General features: G+C 52.0%; 1 protein-coding gene and 1 pseudogene across 4 annotated transcripts in view; both read right to left on the bottom strand.

Moving 5' to 3' along the window:
- The window catches only part of LOC308605436 (methylosome protein WDR77-like), a 524,245-nt pseudogene that overhangs the window by 194,491 nt on the left and 314,088 nt on the right, over positions 1–15,666 (bottom strand). The window lies entirely within an intron of this gene.
- The window catches only part of COL16A1 (collagen type XVI alpha 1 chain), a 50,661-nt gene continuing 41,314 nt past the window's right edge, over positions 6,320–15,666 (bottom strand). For all 3 annotated transcript variants that reach the window (XM_081225277.1, XM_081225279.1, XM_081225278.1), the window contains 12 exons: positions 15,497–15,541; positions 15,126–15,179; positions 14,645–14,698; positions 12,554–12,604; positions 12,107–12,196; positions 10,574–10,609; positions 9,937–9,981; positions 9,003–9,191; positions 8,573–8,639; positions 7,657–7,833; positions 7,399–7,476; positions 6,320–6,672 (listed from right to left, as the gene is read on the bottom strand). In XM_081225277.1, coding sequence (XP_081081403.1) covers positions 6,470–6,672; positions 7,399–7,476; positions 7,657–7,833; positions 8,573–8,639; positions 9,003–9,191; positions 9,937–9,981; positions 10,574–10,609; positions 12,107–12,196; positions 12,554–12,604; positions 14,645–14,698; positions 15,126–15,179; positions 15,497–15,541 — 1,089 coding nt within the window. In that variant the 3' untranslated portion in view covers positions 6,320–6,469. The remainder of the gene's footprint in view (positions 6,673–7,398; positions 7,477–7,656; positions 7,834–8,572; positions 8,640–9,002; positions 9,192–9,936; positions 9,982–10,573; positions 10,610–12,106; positions 12,197–12,553; positions 12,605–14,644; positions 14,699–15,125; positions 15,180–15,496; positions 15,542–15,666) is intronic.

Genomic DNA, 15,666 nt, shown 5'->3' with positions numbered 1-15,666 from the left:
CCTTACATGCGGGCACAGATTGTGTCAGGTTTTGCTTGTCATTATATCTCCAGGACCTGTATTTTTTTAAATAAATTAAATTAATAGTGTTATGAGGTGCTTTCCATTCTGGCCCATCTAACCATCTCGCCAGTGTCACCTACAGATTGGCACTTGCCATCTACCTCTACAAGGACCAAATTAAGAGCTGCTGTAGCTGCTGACCTTCAACACCCCCTGAAAGGAGTTCAGAGTGGAGATCAGGAATGAGGCAGTCTGTGCTCTGGGAAAAAACTGGCAGAACAGGTTTTCAGATAGATATTTTCAGGAGATGATTTTATGAGCCCAATTCTTCATCTCCTCCTATCTAGAAAAGCAGTAAAATCTTCCATGGTGACATCTTCCCCTCCTGACTAGCAGTAACCTTCTGCAAAAAATATGTGCTTGAGGGCTTCCCTGGTGGTGCAGTGGTTGAGAATCTGCCTGCTAATGCAGGGGACACGGGTTCGAGCCCTGGTCTGGGAAGATCCCACATGCCGTGGAGCAACTAGGCCCGTGAGCCACAACTACTGAGCCTGCGCGTCTGGAGCCTGTGCTCTGCAACAACAGAGGCCGCGATAGTGAGAGGCCCGCGCACCGCGATGAAGAGTGGCCCCCGCTTGCCACAACTAGAGAAAGCCTTCGCACAGAAACGAAGACCCAACACAGCAAAATTAATTAATTAATTAATTAACTCCTACCCCCAACATCTTCTAAAAAAAAAAATGTGCTTGACTATGTGTACGCCCCCTTCACCAAAATCACATATATACTGATCTTCCCCCCAGTCTCTTTGGAGCAGTTTTTCAGATCTATCTGAAATGCTCTCTCCTGGGCTGTAGTCCTCATTTTGCCCCGAATAAAACTTAACTCACAACTCTCATGTTGTGCACTTTTTTCAGTCAACACCAGGCACTTTCCAGAATCAGTGCTGCTCATGCTGCTTGCCCACGGGAGAGCCTACAATGGCTCCTCTTCATCTACACCTGCAAAATAAGGCCCAGCCTCTGCATTGTCACCCCAGGCCCTTCACAATTTGGCCCAACCTTCACTTTTTCAATCCTGTCTTACAGTCCCTGTCTGTCTGCTGCTCTGTACTCCTGTGTTCAGTTCCACCATTCAGCCCCCTTTCTTTGGAATGGGGATCTTGATTTTACCACTTGCTAACTCTATGACCTTGGGCAAGTGATTTAACTTCTGAGTCTCAGTTTCCTCAGCTGTCAGAAACCAATATGTAAAGAGATCTGAAAAAATGAGCTTATGGCACCTGTTCATGCCCAGACTTATGCTCAAACCACTCCCTTCCCTGAACAGCAGCCCTCCCAAGTCAAGTCCTTCAAAGCTCAGTTCCAATCCCATCCTGCACCTAGCCGTCCCACATTCCCCGCAGCTCCAGAGTTAGCCATGCTCTTGCCTGCCTCCCTGTGCACTTGGTACTGTCACTGTGCTATATTCTAGCCTGCCTGTACAAGAGTTCTCTTTGTTATGTTTCCCAAAACCTGTTCCTCTCCTTCATCTCCAAAAATCCACCCAGCCTCTCAGGCCAGAAACCTAGGATCTTTCTTGTGTGGCCTCTGTTTCTCTACATACTCTCCCACTTCCCTGTGCTCTAGTTCAAAAATAGACCCACATCTGCTCTTTTCTCCAGGTTTGCACTGTCACCCTAGTCCAAGACACCATTATCTGTGGCCTGGATCATGACCATAGCTTCCTGATCCACGTCCCTGCTTTCACTCTTTCCCCCACATTCTATTTTTCACAGGACAGACAGAATGATTGTCTCAAATATAAATCAGATAATGTCACTCCTGGGCTTAAACTCCTTCAGAGGCTTCCAATAACTCATAAGAACATCTAAACTCATCCTTATGACCTTCATGGCCCTACATAACCAAGACCCTGCCTGCGTCTGCAGCCCCACTTCCTGCCACAGCAGTCCTCAGGTCACTCCAACCATGCTGGCCTGGTCTCCACCCCTGGAACGTACCAAGCTCATTCCCACCTCTAGATTTTGGATTAGCTCTTCCTTCTGTCTGGAATGCCCTTCCCTTGGCTCTTCACTGGCTAGCTTCTCCTTGCCATCCAGGTCTCAGTTCAAATATCCCCTCCTTGGGTGGGGGAGGGGGACATTCTTTGACACCACAAATACAGTAGCATTGCCCCTACATGCATTCTAGTCATCTATGGTATCACTACGTCTCATTCTTTCATAACACTTGTCATTACTTGAATTGTCCTCTTTAAAGTTTATGTATATTGTAGGATTGTCCGTTTCTTATTCACTCCTCTATCCTCCGTGCCTAGAATAGTGCCTGGCATGAGTTCAATGACTATTATAGTTATTATTAGTAGTAGTATCCTGTATTGAATGCTTACTAGGGGCCAAACATTGTGCTAAGTACAGTGTGTTGTTTCATTTTCACCACAGTCCTTTGACATAGATACTATTACCCATTTATAATGAGCTGAGGCTGAGAGAAGCTAAGTGACTTCCAACTATCAGAAGGAAATGGAGAAGGCAGGATTTGAAGCAAGGTCCACAACCTTTTAACTACTCAGTACTTAGTAGTTGGTAGGTCTTATCTTCTTTACCTTTGTAAACTAGCCTCCCCCCACCCCGCCCACATAGACAGTTCAAAAAACTGGTGGAATCCAACTGCAAAATCTCAGAAAGGAAGAAGCCCTGCAGTCTGGGTTGAAGGTCAAGGGAGAGAGAAGAGTGACACCTGGCTTGCAAACTGGAGCAGTGTGAGGCACGCTCATTTTACTCCACAAACATATTAACCTGTTGAGTTCCCACCATTTGCCAGGCTCTGTTCTAGGTGCTGAGGATTAAGCTATGAGAATTTCACGCCCCAGCCCTGGGCTCTGCCCATCACAGGGCTCATATGAGGACATTCTATTGGATGTCTGTGCTATTTGGGGGCAAGGGTATCCAAGTCATCTCTCAGGCAGTCAGAGACCAACCAAAGCCAAGTCCAGGGCTGTGCCTCGGAAGACCTGCAGCAGGACCAGGTGTGTTTATTTTGGAGAGGGCTGGGTAAAATGGAGATCAGGATCTTCCAAAGACTGAAAAACAATTAACTCATTTCCAAAACCTCAGCTACCTGAGGCAGACAGAGGTGGGTGGAGAAGTTCCTGTTTTTGTTTCAGCTTTACCCAAGGGGGAAAACTTGGATTCCAGCCCTTTTTAGAGCACAGAGTACTTCCCTGAGTTCATGGAAGCCCCATGGTTGACCCATTAGAGGTGAGGCATAGCTTGGTAATGGAAGGACCATCCACTGGAAACTATGGCCACCCCTGGAGACACATCATTCCCTCTAGGCCTCCTGTCTCAGCACCAAGCTCCAGTATTGCTTACTGAGAAGGAATACCAATACCCACTTAATTATTATGGAATTAATTCTCTTTGATTCTGACTAGATCCAGTTCCAAAATTTAAATTCCATTTGCATGCCTTGGATCAGAGGGTGATTTGTAGCTTTCCACAGAACCAACAGAAAAATGAGAACAACAGACAATTGGCCACACTCCCCTAACATTATAGGATAATATGGAGACTGCATTGATACGTTCTATTCCCATAAACTATTCAGGACAACAACAAAATGATCTAGTCTTATAGGGGGGTTAACGGACCACATGTGAAGAGTCTAAATAGATTCTGTTGAGTTCTGGTGACAGGGAAAAATATTATGACAGAAAAGAAGACAAATTCCAGAAGACATCAAATTCAGGGATTTTTCTCTGCAGAATAAACATGCAGCAGCCTTTTCTCCATCTTACAGAGCAGAGGGTTTCTCAAATTAAGAATTCCCTGTTAGGCAAACCTGGCTCGACACAGCCTCACGTGAAACCCTTGCTTCCCACTGTCTCTCCCGCTCGCACTCCACGTTCCAACCACATGCACTGTCTCTCATCACTCAGCATGCTGTCCTCAGTCATCTCTGGACCTTGACATGTGCTGTTCCCTCTGCCTACACAGATCTCTGTCTAGACAAGTTTAGGTCTCTCAGCTCTGTGCTCCCCTGGCGCCTGGTACTGCCCCATCATCCCACGTTATTGTAACTGCTTGTTTAACTCTCTACTCTTCCCCTAGACACTGTGGAGGCAGGGATCCTGTCTGTCTAGTTTGCCTCTGAATCCCCAGAGCCTGGTACAGTTCCGAGCACAAAGTAGAAAGAGGAAATGGACTCATCAAGTTAGATATTGCCAATCTGAATGATCCGTGTGTTGCCTTCAAAGCCTGGAATAACTACACTAAGAAATGAAGACAGGCGGGAAAGTGAGAGAGCTGCCTGAAAGGAGGGAAAGGGGTGCACCCCTCCTTCCTTTCTCTAAAAGCTTACCCAGCTCCTGAACTTACCAGCAAAATCCATGGATTTTTTTTTTTTTTTTTTTTTTTTTTTTTGCTGACCACTGTAACAGAGACTATAAAATTCAGCTTTCCATCTGGTTCTTCATGGTCCAAGAGAATACAGCAATTTCAAACTCCAGGGAGACAAACACTCAAATCATGAAAGCTTAAACCTAGCCTGTCGCAGAACCCCCTAAGAGTAGTATGAATTTGACTCAAGAAGAAAAGTGAAGAAAACATCATTTACTCTGTAAGGATAGGTTCCCTGGTGGTCCTCACAGGGTTTGAGTTTGATGTTTCCTCATAGCGATTTTCCCCCTCTGGCCTTCAAAGCCAACCTGCTCAATGCAACAGCTGGTCCTTGCTTCCCTTTCTTTCTACTCACACCAACGTGCTCCTTATCATGAGGCCCATCATCGGTTAGTGCTTCACTAACTGGGTGGAAAGGAAGCTGGCCTTCCAATGGGAGCACTTTAACATCTGTCCTCATCGGCTGTCCAAAACCGGCTGCTACTTCAGTGCAAAGAGGATGTTTTCTTTTTAATGTTTTATGTTAGAATCAGGGTTAACTGAGAATTGCTGGTGAGAGGTAAAATAAGAATTGGCTCCTTTATCTAGAAACATCACGTGAGGCACTTGGCATGCTCAGGAGTCTGCCTGATTTCATTTCCCTGGCCATCGGCACACCTCTGCTCCTGGCAGGAAAAAAAAATAGGGCAAAGGTTCTGAAAAGCTCTCGGTATTTGGGGCTCAATGGGAGAAGGGAATTTTCAAAACTGTGCTGGAAATGCCAGCTCAGGAGAGATTTTACGGCCAGTTTGAAGGCTTCAGGCAGTTTCGATAAGCATCTGGACTCTGGGTACATTTCTCAGCCTGCTCTGTGATCCCTTTGAAGTTTATCCAACTTGAATAAACCTTCCAGAAAGCTGGGGCCAGTATAAAGGCTTTCTTTGGAAGTCCCTCTGGATGTGCCCTGTTGATTTCTCACAGAGCAACCAGCCCCTCAGGACAAGAGATCTGAAAAGCAGAAAAGGAAGAAGCTTGAGATAGAACGTTTCTGTAATATTCAACTTGCTGTCTTTTTTTTCTTTTTCTTCCTAGCCTTTTTACATATGGAGAAGGAGGCTGCAGATAGATCACCAAAGTCCCAGTGGACTTTGAGGACACTGAATTCAGATCTGATCGTGGCTTGCCCATGACCCCTTTGCACTGATGCAATCTGTTTCTGAAGGCCTAGACTAAGAGGTACAGGAAAAGCACCACACGAGCTAGATTAACAAAGAATAACAAAAGATGTCATGCGCCGTCCAGGAGAGCTGGTGACAGGGCCATGCACTGGTACAAGCAGGAGTTTCCATGTCATTTCCTGGAGAAGCAGCAGTCCCTCGTTGCCTGGGCCAGGGGCTGAGACCTATCGTTCCTCCTGTTTGCACAGGCTTTCTAATCATGGAATTACGGGAGCAGCAAGAAGAGACAGTGCGTGCTTGGAGGTGCTGCCAGGCACATGAATGCACCTCAGCAGCAAGTGGCAGTTCCCAAGGTGCACCTGGATTGGCTTTGGGTCACACCCAAGAAGAGGTGGGTGGGGTACCAAACACTGGTTTCTTTAGGGAAGCAAATAGGGAGGGGCCTTTATCAGCTGCAAGCAGGGTCTTCAAACCCACCTTTGGCTCACCCATGGGAAGAGGCTGAGCGATGCCCCGTCTCTGACTTGGAGAAGTGTGCCATGAAGGATAGGACACAAGGTCCAGAGGCCCAAAGGTTGACTCAGAAGTATCTGGAGAGGAGAGCTGAGCTGGGGGCCCCCTATACAGCAGCATCCCACAGCTTGACTGGTTGACCACAGACGATGAAGGAAATGCCCTCTTTTGACCCTGGGACCAAGTGACAAGAGGAGGATGACAGGGAGATGCAGCTGCAGCCCCAGAGAAACCCCACTGGAAGTGAGATTTCAGGTAGTTTTGTTTCTTTGTTTATTGATAAAAAAATATTAATAGCAATTAAAAACTCAAAACATTCACAACCCATCCAGAATCCTATAAGTTTTAGCCATTTGTTCCCAATGGAGTCCTTCATCTGATGGAAATGGTGATTTCAGCCAAAAGGTCCCTTCATGTTTTTCATGGGTGGGTACTCTTGCTCCATTGGCATGGCCCCAAAGCAGTCAGAGGGGTTACAGTGGCCGGCCTTGCCCGGCGGGCCCATGGAGCCTGGGGGGCCAGGGATGCCAGGAATGCCTTGCTGGCCCATCGGCCCAGTTGCACCCATCTTGCCGTATCCTGGAGGACCTTGAGGACCTAGGGAGGAAGGAGTCAGAGAAGGAAGATCAGGAAACCCAGATCACAAGAAAAGAAAATAGTCATGGTAAGTAATACCTTACATTTGATAAATATTTCTCCGGTTACACCATATTTTCATGAAGACCTGATCTGATCCTTACATTAGTTTAGCGATAACAATAACACTACTGGCTAGTTTTATTCAGAGTTTCCACGTGCCAGGCACAAGGCAAGTGCTTTTTCTGCATTATTCATTGAATCTTCACAACAATTCCATGAGAAAGAAACGACTATCTCATTCTGGAGACGAGGACGCAGGCTCAAAGACGCCACCCACCTGGTCAGTGGTGAAGCTACAGCTCAGAGCCAGGCTATCAAGCTTTAGCCATTTCTCTCTTAGGCTCGTCAAGGTCACAGAGCCAGTAAGAGGATGAGCAGGACCTGGACTTGCATTCCCTGGCCCCACCACATCCAGCTCTCTTCCACTGCGTGGTGCTAGCCCAGGTTAGGACTTGAGGGCAGGCACTGGGTCTTCCACCGCATCCCCAACACCCGCCCCCCTCCCCACGCACACTCACACACACGCCCTCGTAGAGTATTTTACACGCAGTGGCATTACTCTAAATGATGGTTGATAGGCCTGTGGTTACTTCAGGTTCTACACAACTATGTTATAGAAGGAACATAAAGAAAGGCCATCTCAACTGCTCCAGGTTCACGGTCTCAAAGGCTGGCTTTTCCTACCTGGGGGGCCGGGGAGACCAGCTTCTCCTGCAATGCCAACACCAATGTCTCCCTTTTCACCTTTGGTACCAGGCAATCCTGGAACAAAAGAAATCAAATAAGAGGCCCCATCCCTGAGTAGAACAATGACACACCCAGTAGGATTATTTGAAACACACGTATACACGCAAATGCCATATTCACAACAGACCTCATGCGATGCTCATGTTTGCCCCCAAGAGCTAGGTATGCACCTCAGTAACCGGACGGCAGACCTACCTCTCAACCCGGGCAAGCCCTGCCGACCTTCTCTACCAATCTGACCAGGGAGCCCAGGTGACCCCGGGGCACCTGGCCGGCCCGGGGGACCCTCCTTCCCTGGGGGCCCTGGTCGTCCTGGAGCTGCTGCTATCTCCATGGGAAACTGCATCCTGGAGGTGTAGTAAGCCATTCTCTCTGTAAGAAAGGTCAGGGACAGGTCACAGGGTGCCCCCCAGGGACTCAGAACGGCTGCAGATGCTACAGACAGGCCCCCAGCATGGAATCCAAGACAGCCTTTCTTCAGAGGGATGTCAGAGCAAGGAACGTGTGGGTGGATCTCTTAAGTGGTCTCCTGTGCCCTAGCCCCACCTCACTCCTCGCTCTCCACCGTGAGCTTCCTGAAGCACAGATCTGATTACAGCACCTCTCTTCTCCAATGGCCTTCCTGAGTTCACCACTGGCTTCAGAATAAAGTCTAGACTCCTTGCTTGGCATTCAAGGTCTGCTTCCCAAGCAGGATGTCTAGCCCCTTCCGGAAAGGTCCATGTTTTCCCCAGTCCCTAGCCTGTCAATGTTGGACAAAAAAATGAACAGGAAAAAAAGCTTAAAATGAAACCACAGCAGCCTTCTTAGAGCTGCTGCTTGTCCCTTTATTTAGAGCTCACTCTATGCAGACTCATTTGATATCAATTTTCTCGTCTGCTCCAGCGGGGGCTTGGGGAGGGCAGGAGGGAATCATTCTGTCTCTGAACAGAGCAGGTGGCAGGAAAGGCTGAAGCCTAATTGAACATATGCCTGTAAGTGGGAGAGCAAGGTAAGTAGCAGGTGGGGGAGGTGGATATTGAGCTTTAAGGAAAAGGAGGCCAGGGCGGGGTGGAGAAGCAGCTGGGAAGGGCGAGCAGCACCCACTGCCACCCAGCCAGCTGCCAATTACCATCAAACATTTTAATGATCTCTTGTCTGATGAACCTCTTGATTTCATCATAATTTACCATGTCTCCCTGAGGAAAGAGAAGAAACCTGCCTCAATTATACTTCCAAGCCTGGGGCTCATCTCCCCTGAGGATGGACTTCATGGAAGTAAAGGATGGGGAGGGAGGCAAGGGTCCCAGGAGCCTCCCACAGATACTTAACCCACTGTCCTAACCCCCTAAAGTGGTACAAAACATTCCGAGAGTCAGTGCATTTTTCTGGGGAAAGGGTCCCCAATCCCCTCAACTCGCCCACACAGTTAAGAACCACCCATAAGGGGGTCATGCTCTTTCCTGTAGAGTGTCAGCAAGAGCCTCTAAAATGGTCCACGCTCTACCCCGCATGCCTGCTCTGTGGGCCAGTGCCCATGGCTGCCAGCCTCCCCATCTTACCATGGTGCCAGGCACCCCGGGCAGGCCAGGGCTCCCTGCAGGTCCCGGAGATCCAGGGTGGCCTCTCTCTCCTGCAGGACCCGGCGGCCCAGAAGGTCCCATGGAGCCACTCTTGCCAGGCCCGCCAGGCATGCCAGCTCTTCCCTTCTCCCCTGCCTGGCCCTTCTGCCCTGAAGGTCCCGGGTCACCCTACAAGGACAGGAAGTCACAGTCCAGCACTGCAGAGTGCTGTCGAGCCTACCTCATGATGTCTCAGCAGTCTGCTCCTGTCTTCAGCCCCCTACCTGGCCCCCAGCGTCTCCCTCTGGACTGTGGCCACAGGATCTTGACAGGTTGCCCCGTGTCGCTGCCCCCAAAGCAGTCCTTCTAAAGGACAGTTTTCATGTTGTTACTTCCTACTTAGAAATTCTGATGGCTCCCAACTGCCTTCAGGACAAAGGTCTAATTCCTTGGCCAGGCGTTCAAGGCCATGCATGATGCGGTCCTGACCGCATCTTCTCCAGCCTCGTTGCACCTCCAGCCACACCTCACTGGTTATAATTCTGACTCGGCCATGTGTCTTAGTCCTCCCTGCCTGGACTGCCTTCCCCTCCTCTCTCCGCGGTGCACTCCTCCTACTCAGCTGAAATGTCCCTGTTCTCTGTGCAGCCTCCCTGACGCCCTAGGCTAGGACAGAGGGCCTGGCGGGTAAGCAAGGCCAAGCAGATGCTCGCAGAATGAATGAATGAATGAATCAATCAATCAGGAGTGAATGAACCTTGGAACAGCCCCACGTGAGAAGCTGTCAGAGACGAGGCTGCTCCAAGTTCTGCCCACTTTTTCCCCTGCCCACTGGCCTTCCTGTGTCTCCTCTCCATGGCTAAAGTCAGAGCTTAGAGTTGGGCTTAATCAACTCATGAGCTTCTCCTCTCAAACCCGGCCAGTGCCTACTCACCTTTGGGCCAGGGGGTCCGTAGATTCCTTGTTTTCCAGGGGGTCCCTAGAAGAAAGCAAAAGTCAGGGATCAAGTCTGGGCAGCATCTCCAAGTTGTCCAGGAAAGACAGGTGCCGTGAAAGGACCTCCCACAGTGTTAGGTCCCCAGGCCGTGTCCACTGGGCTCTGTGTGAGAAAGGATGCCAACCTCCCTGCCAACAAGAGCGGGGACATCTGGAAGGGAGACTCATGTTCCTGGGGTGTGGCCGTGTATGATCATGTTGGTTGGGTCTCTCGTCACAGACAAAAAGAGGTGAGAAGTCAGAATGAAAGGGAGGGCCCGGCTAGAGCCGGTGCCCAAGAAATGTTTATTTGGAGTCTGATTATTATTATTATTGGCTCTTTTTGACCAAGTATATGGTAAAAAAAAAAAAAAAAAAAAAAAAAGAGTGAAAAACAAGGCTCACTCTCATCCTTTTCCCCTAGTCCCCAATCCCTCTCCCCAGAAGAACAAGGGCACCGGTTTCCTGTATATCTGTCCAGAAATAGTCTGTGCGTACAGGGAGCGTTTACTGAATGAATGAAGAGGGGTCAGGGCAAAGCTAAAAGCAAGAAGAAGCATCCCGAAGAGAAAAGGAGAAGCCCAGCACAACGGTACCTCTTTGCCAGCTGCACCATCTGCACCAGGTTCACCCTGGGGAGTAGAGAGCAATGGAGCTGTGGTGAGTGCCAACCCAGGTGGGCATTTCCTGCCTCACCTCGCCCACCAGGCATGGCCAGCCCCAGTTCCACCGAGGAGTCATGATCCTCCCCACCTCCCCCCGACACTCCAGGCACAGGCTGTGGAAACTTAGACCCCATCCCACCCTCCAGCCTGCTCCCAGCTGCCCCACTGACTGAGCTCTATGGGGGAAGAGCAGACTGCGCCTGCCCTGCTCTTTGCTTGAAATCCTGGCATCTCGCACATTCCCTGGCTCTGTGTGTATGTTCAATGTTTGCTGAATGAAGGTGTGAACTCTGAATCTCTGGCCTTGATGAGGTCCCAGAGATCGGCCAGGGCAGCCTCAGTGTCCGCTCCCTCCCCAAAACAGGAGAGGCTGCCTTCAGGGCCCTGCCCATTTCTAGTGGGAGGCTGGGGAAGAGGACTCTGTGACTGCAAGGCAACTGACAGATTCATCCGGGGACCCTGGAGGCTCCTGAGCCTGTAGGCAGGAGGGATGGAGGGTTGGCGGGACCTGCCTGCCCAGGGTCCGCAGCAGGAATCAGGTGAGTGGGAGGCAAGACTCGGCCCTCTTGGCAGATGGGCCGACCGATTACTCCTGCATGGGCTAGAGTCATCCACCCCATTCCAGGGCACCAGCCCCAGGGGCATTGCTACTGCTCCCCAGAAGGAAGTCTGCTTGGGTGGAAAACACCCTGACCTGGGGGCTAGGAGACCTGGGTCCCTGCCTCAGTCCTCGGGGAGATTTTTCATCCCTGAGACTGGCAGTCAGTTGCACCTGATGTGGCCACCTGTCTGGAGCCTTTGAAAGACAAAGTATCGCAGAGTGGCTCCGGATGCAAGTTCTGGAGTCAGGCAGCCTCTTCTACTCACTAGCTGTGTGACTCTGGACAACCTACTTAACCTTGCTGAGCCCTGGTTTCCTCATCTGTAAAATGGGGACAATCAGACCTACTAAATAGGGTTGCGGTACAGATTAAATGACAAAATGTCAAGCACGTAGGTCATCATTCAGCACATTGTCAGTGACCAGTATATCACAGCTCTTAGTATAAACTCTAGCTGAAACTAAGGAGTGGTTTCTGAGCTGTTGCAAGAGCTCCAGCAGTAGCACAGCGTTTCTGGTGCCTGACATTTACAGGTTTTCTGTGGTTGCCAACAAGCTCCCCTGGGGAGGGGGCAGGGGTGGAACAGGGGCCAGTCTCCCCTGTCCGACACCTAGTGGGAGGATCTGTACAGCGGAGCACGGCTGGAAGCAGCGGTCGGCTGTGTGGTCGGCCCAGTGCTGGCTCGTACAGCTTGTCCTTCCTTCCAAATAGGACGTGATCCTCAGGCACAATCTCCAAGCTGCCATCGTCCGTGCTAAATGCCTCCCCTTCCCTGGAGACCCTGGAAGTGCAGGGTTGCGCGCAACTGACAAAGCCCACTGGCCCTTTCCCCCGGGCTGTGCTGCAAGATGTAGGGTCTTACCGGGGGGCCAGGGTGTCCAGGGGAACCAGGCTGGCCTGGAAGACCTGAAAGGCCCCTTTCTCCAGTGGATCCTCGGTCTCCTTTTGGGCCCTAGGGAAAAAGATGGGGATGGTGAGAGGGAAGAGTGAACCCCACGCAGCCAGAGGCAGACATTGTGTGCCAGGGACCACAGCCCCCACCCTAAGGCCGCACACGGGGAGGTGGCGCTGCCTGAACTTGGAGAAGGACCCTGGGATGGCCTCCAGGCTTCTCCAAAGGTCTTCACCACAGGCCAGTGAGGGAGATGTCTGGACGCAGGAGAGGCCGATGCCAGGGAAGGAGGGGGGCTGGGGACACGTTGCTCTCCAGCCCTCACTCCCCACCCCACCCGGCTCCCTCTTCAAGGAGCCTGCAGCAGAGCAGGGCCAAACTCCGGGGAGGGAGGGACAAGGGGAGCACACCACTCACCACTGCAGAGATCCCAGCTGGGCCTGGCTGGCCTGGAGAACCCGGGGGCCCCTAAAGAGAGCCACGTCAGTGGGATGGAAAGAGGCTCCAGTAATAAGGCCCCGGAGGCAGCGAAGGACCAACAGCAAGAACACGCCCTGACCTTGTTATGGCTGCTCCATTCTCTTCCCCGAACCCTCCTTCCTACTGCTCTTGCACTTGACCTGTGCCAGAGCTGAGGCCTGGGGGGCCCTGAACACACAAGACCCTCATGCCTGCCGCAGGCCGAGTGGTACCTCTGCGGCCCGCACAGAGGGGATGATCTGGGAGCCAGAGGCAAGTGCAGAGGGAGTAAGGTACATGGTACGTGGGCCTGGGGGTCTTCTGAGTACCGCCCCCCACCCCCTGCCGCCTTCCTTCTGTTCTCTGGGAAGAGCAGAGACCAGGAGCTTTCCTCTGCGCAGCCGGGGGCTGAGGGGCAAGGGCTCAGCACCAACTCCAACGTCCTCGCAGAGAAGCCCCAAGCTCCCTGGTCTCCTGCCGCTCACCTACCGATGGAGGGCGATGAGCCTGAAACACGTAGGAGGGCTCCGGCCTGCCCCATCTCTCCACATCCTGCCCCTGAGGCTCAGCTCAAATGTCACCGCCCTGGTGGTCAGAGCTACACTTTCTCTGAACCCCAGGGCACACAGGTCTCTCTCAGAGCACTTCCCTACATGCTCCCAGATGGAAAGTTCCAGAGGCACAGGCTCTGTTCTACTCATCTCAAGCCTCCTAAGGCAGGAATGTCCAGCACTGAGACTGGCATACAGCAGGGGGCTGGGCTGGATGGACAGAGGTGGGAAGAGGACACACCCCCAACCGCCCAGGAGGTCTCCGATGTGGACACAATTCAGAGTGTGTGACTCCTTCTTTCATCTGTAACGTGGAGGGGATGGGACTAGACCTGGGGTCCCCAATCCAAGGTCTCTGGACACCTTGAGATCCATAAAAATAGTAATGAGGACCCGAGAATTCCTTTTTGGGGGTTCTTCAATATTCTTAACATTTCCAAAAGCCTTCTGGAAAGTGTACAGCCAGGCTCAACAGGGCTCTCTGGAACCCCACCAGCTCGGCATGGTCACACTGAACAAAGGCGCCCACTGGCAGTCATCTGTGTTACAGATGAGCAAAGTGGACGGGAAAGCCATCATTGCTTAATAAACATCCTCTCCAAGTCACCCTTTCTCAGTAAATACACCACCCACTCACACAGCTGCCCGAGCCGAACCGAACAGGAGTCATCCCTGATTCCTCTCCTTCTACCGCCTCCTGCCCCCTCCCCATCCAGGTCACGAGCAAGTCCTCTATCTACCTCCAGACACTTGCGGGATCTGTCCACTGCCACCAGCTCCACCGCCATCATCCCTCCGCTGATACCTCTGCTGTCGTTTGCGCACCCTCCCCCTCCTGCCCATGCCCCCGAGGTCCTCCACCATCTGCAACACGTCCTCTCCCAGCTCAGCTTTCCCGTTCCCGCTCACACCCTCCTCGGACCTCCACTCCCGCCACGCTGACTCTGGGGCTCCCCAAGCCCTCCCTGCCTCAGGCCCTTTGCAGCAGATGCACCCCTGCCAGGATGCTCTTCCACCAGACTGCTCGACAGCTGGCTCCTTCTTGTCATTTGGGCCTCTGCTCAAAGGCCACTTCTCCCATCAAGTCGCCCCCCAGGCCCTCCCTATGACAGCACATCACCGCCTGATCCTTCCATGTTAATCTGTTTGCTGTGCCTGTGTGGAAGCTCTGGGATCAGGGGACCTTGTCTATCTCACTCATCACCATAGCCCAGGGCTTGAAACAGTGCCTGGTGTGGAGCAGGTGCTCAATAATTACTTGTTGAATAACTGAATGATCTTTGTTTGATAAGCAAACTCGAATGTGCCCAGAAAATCAGAAAATGGCGAAAAGCCGGGGAACCACTGGATGGGTGAGCCCAGAGCCCCTTCCTGCTCTACATGGCTGGCACTGCTGCTGCGGTCAGTTCTTTCAGGTCATCACCAGCTTGCCCACCACCACCCAGCCCAACACAGTCTGAACTCTCACAGAGACAGAGACGAAAACAGATTAACTCACAACGTGGCCAGGGGGGCCGGGTCTTCCCTGGGGTCCCATGGCACCAGGCTCACCCTACAGGAGGAAGAAAGAGGAAGAAGCAACACAGAAACAGACTTACACACACAGGCTGTGAGGTAGGAGAACGCTGAGCACAGCAGGTGGAACACCAATGGCCAGAAGAGCTGCACTGAGCCCTGGCCTCTAGGCCTAAGCCTTCCGGGCAAAGGGGACCAGCCCTGCCCATGAGTATGGTTGGAGGGGGAAGGTAGAGCGAGGCCTTTATGGGTTAATGACCCAATAGCCCGTAGGGAGAGGAAACCGGTTATAAACTTAAGAGGAGGAGGGTCAAGATGTGCAGTGTTGGGCAAAACCTCCCCCCAGAAGGCAAGGAAAGGAGGCTGCAACTTTGCCAGCGAAGGGGGAGGAAGTGGCTGTGTCCTGGACTCAGCAGAACCCAAGGGCTATCTAAAGGCAGCATGCACAGTCCCCGGGCCCTTACCTCTGCTCCGGGGCGGCCACTGCTGCCCGGGGGACCAGGCTTTCCACAGTCACCCTGGAGGAGAGAGGGGCAACTGAGGCTCACCAGACCTCCATTTGGCTCCCACACCCCAAGCTGACCCCACATCAGAGGAGTCCTGCCACATGCCCCGGCTTCGGCCAGGGGCTCTCTGATGCCCTCGGGCTGGCAAATGGCAAAGCTCCAACCCAGTCTGCCAGGCACCGGTGGCCTCAGAAGGCCTGGATGCTGGGATGGCATCTTAGCCAAGGATCAGGTGGCACTCCACTCCGGCTAGACTGCCGCATCTGCCCGGGGTCAGACCTTGAGAAAAGCCGAGAAAACCCGGTTGGCAGAAGTCACCAGGCCCTTACCTTTAGTCCTGGGAGGCCGGGATGGCCCGGTTTTCCCTTGAAGCCCTGGAAGAAAAAGCAGGAGCTGCCACGTCCCTCACCTCAAGCAGAGGCCACTTGCCACTCCTCTTTCCTCAGGTTAAACAAGTCAAATCCACCCAAAGTCATAACATGTCCACAGGGGATGTGGA

The sequence above is a fragment of the Mesoplodon bidens genome (assembly GCF_964165515.1).
Source record: "Mesoplodon bidens genome assembly, chromosome: 2".
Classification (NCBI taxonomy): domain Eukaryota; kingdom Metazoa; phylum Chordata; class Mammalia; order Artiodactyla; family Ziphiidae; genus Mesoplodon; species Mesoplodon bidens.
This window is presented reverse-complemented; position numbering and strand designations above follow the sequence as displayed.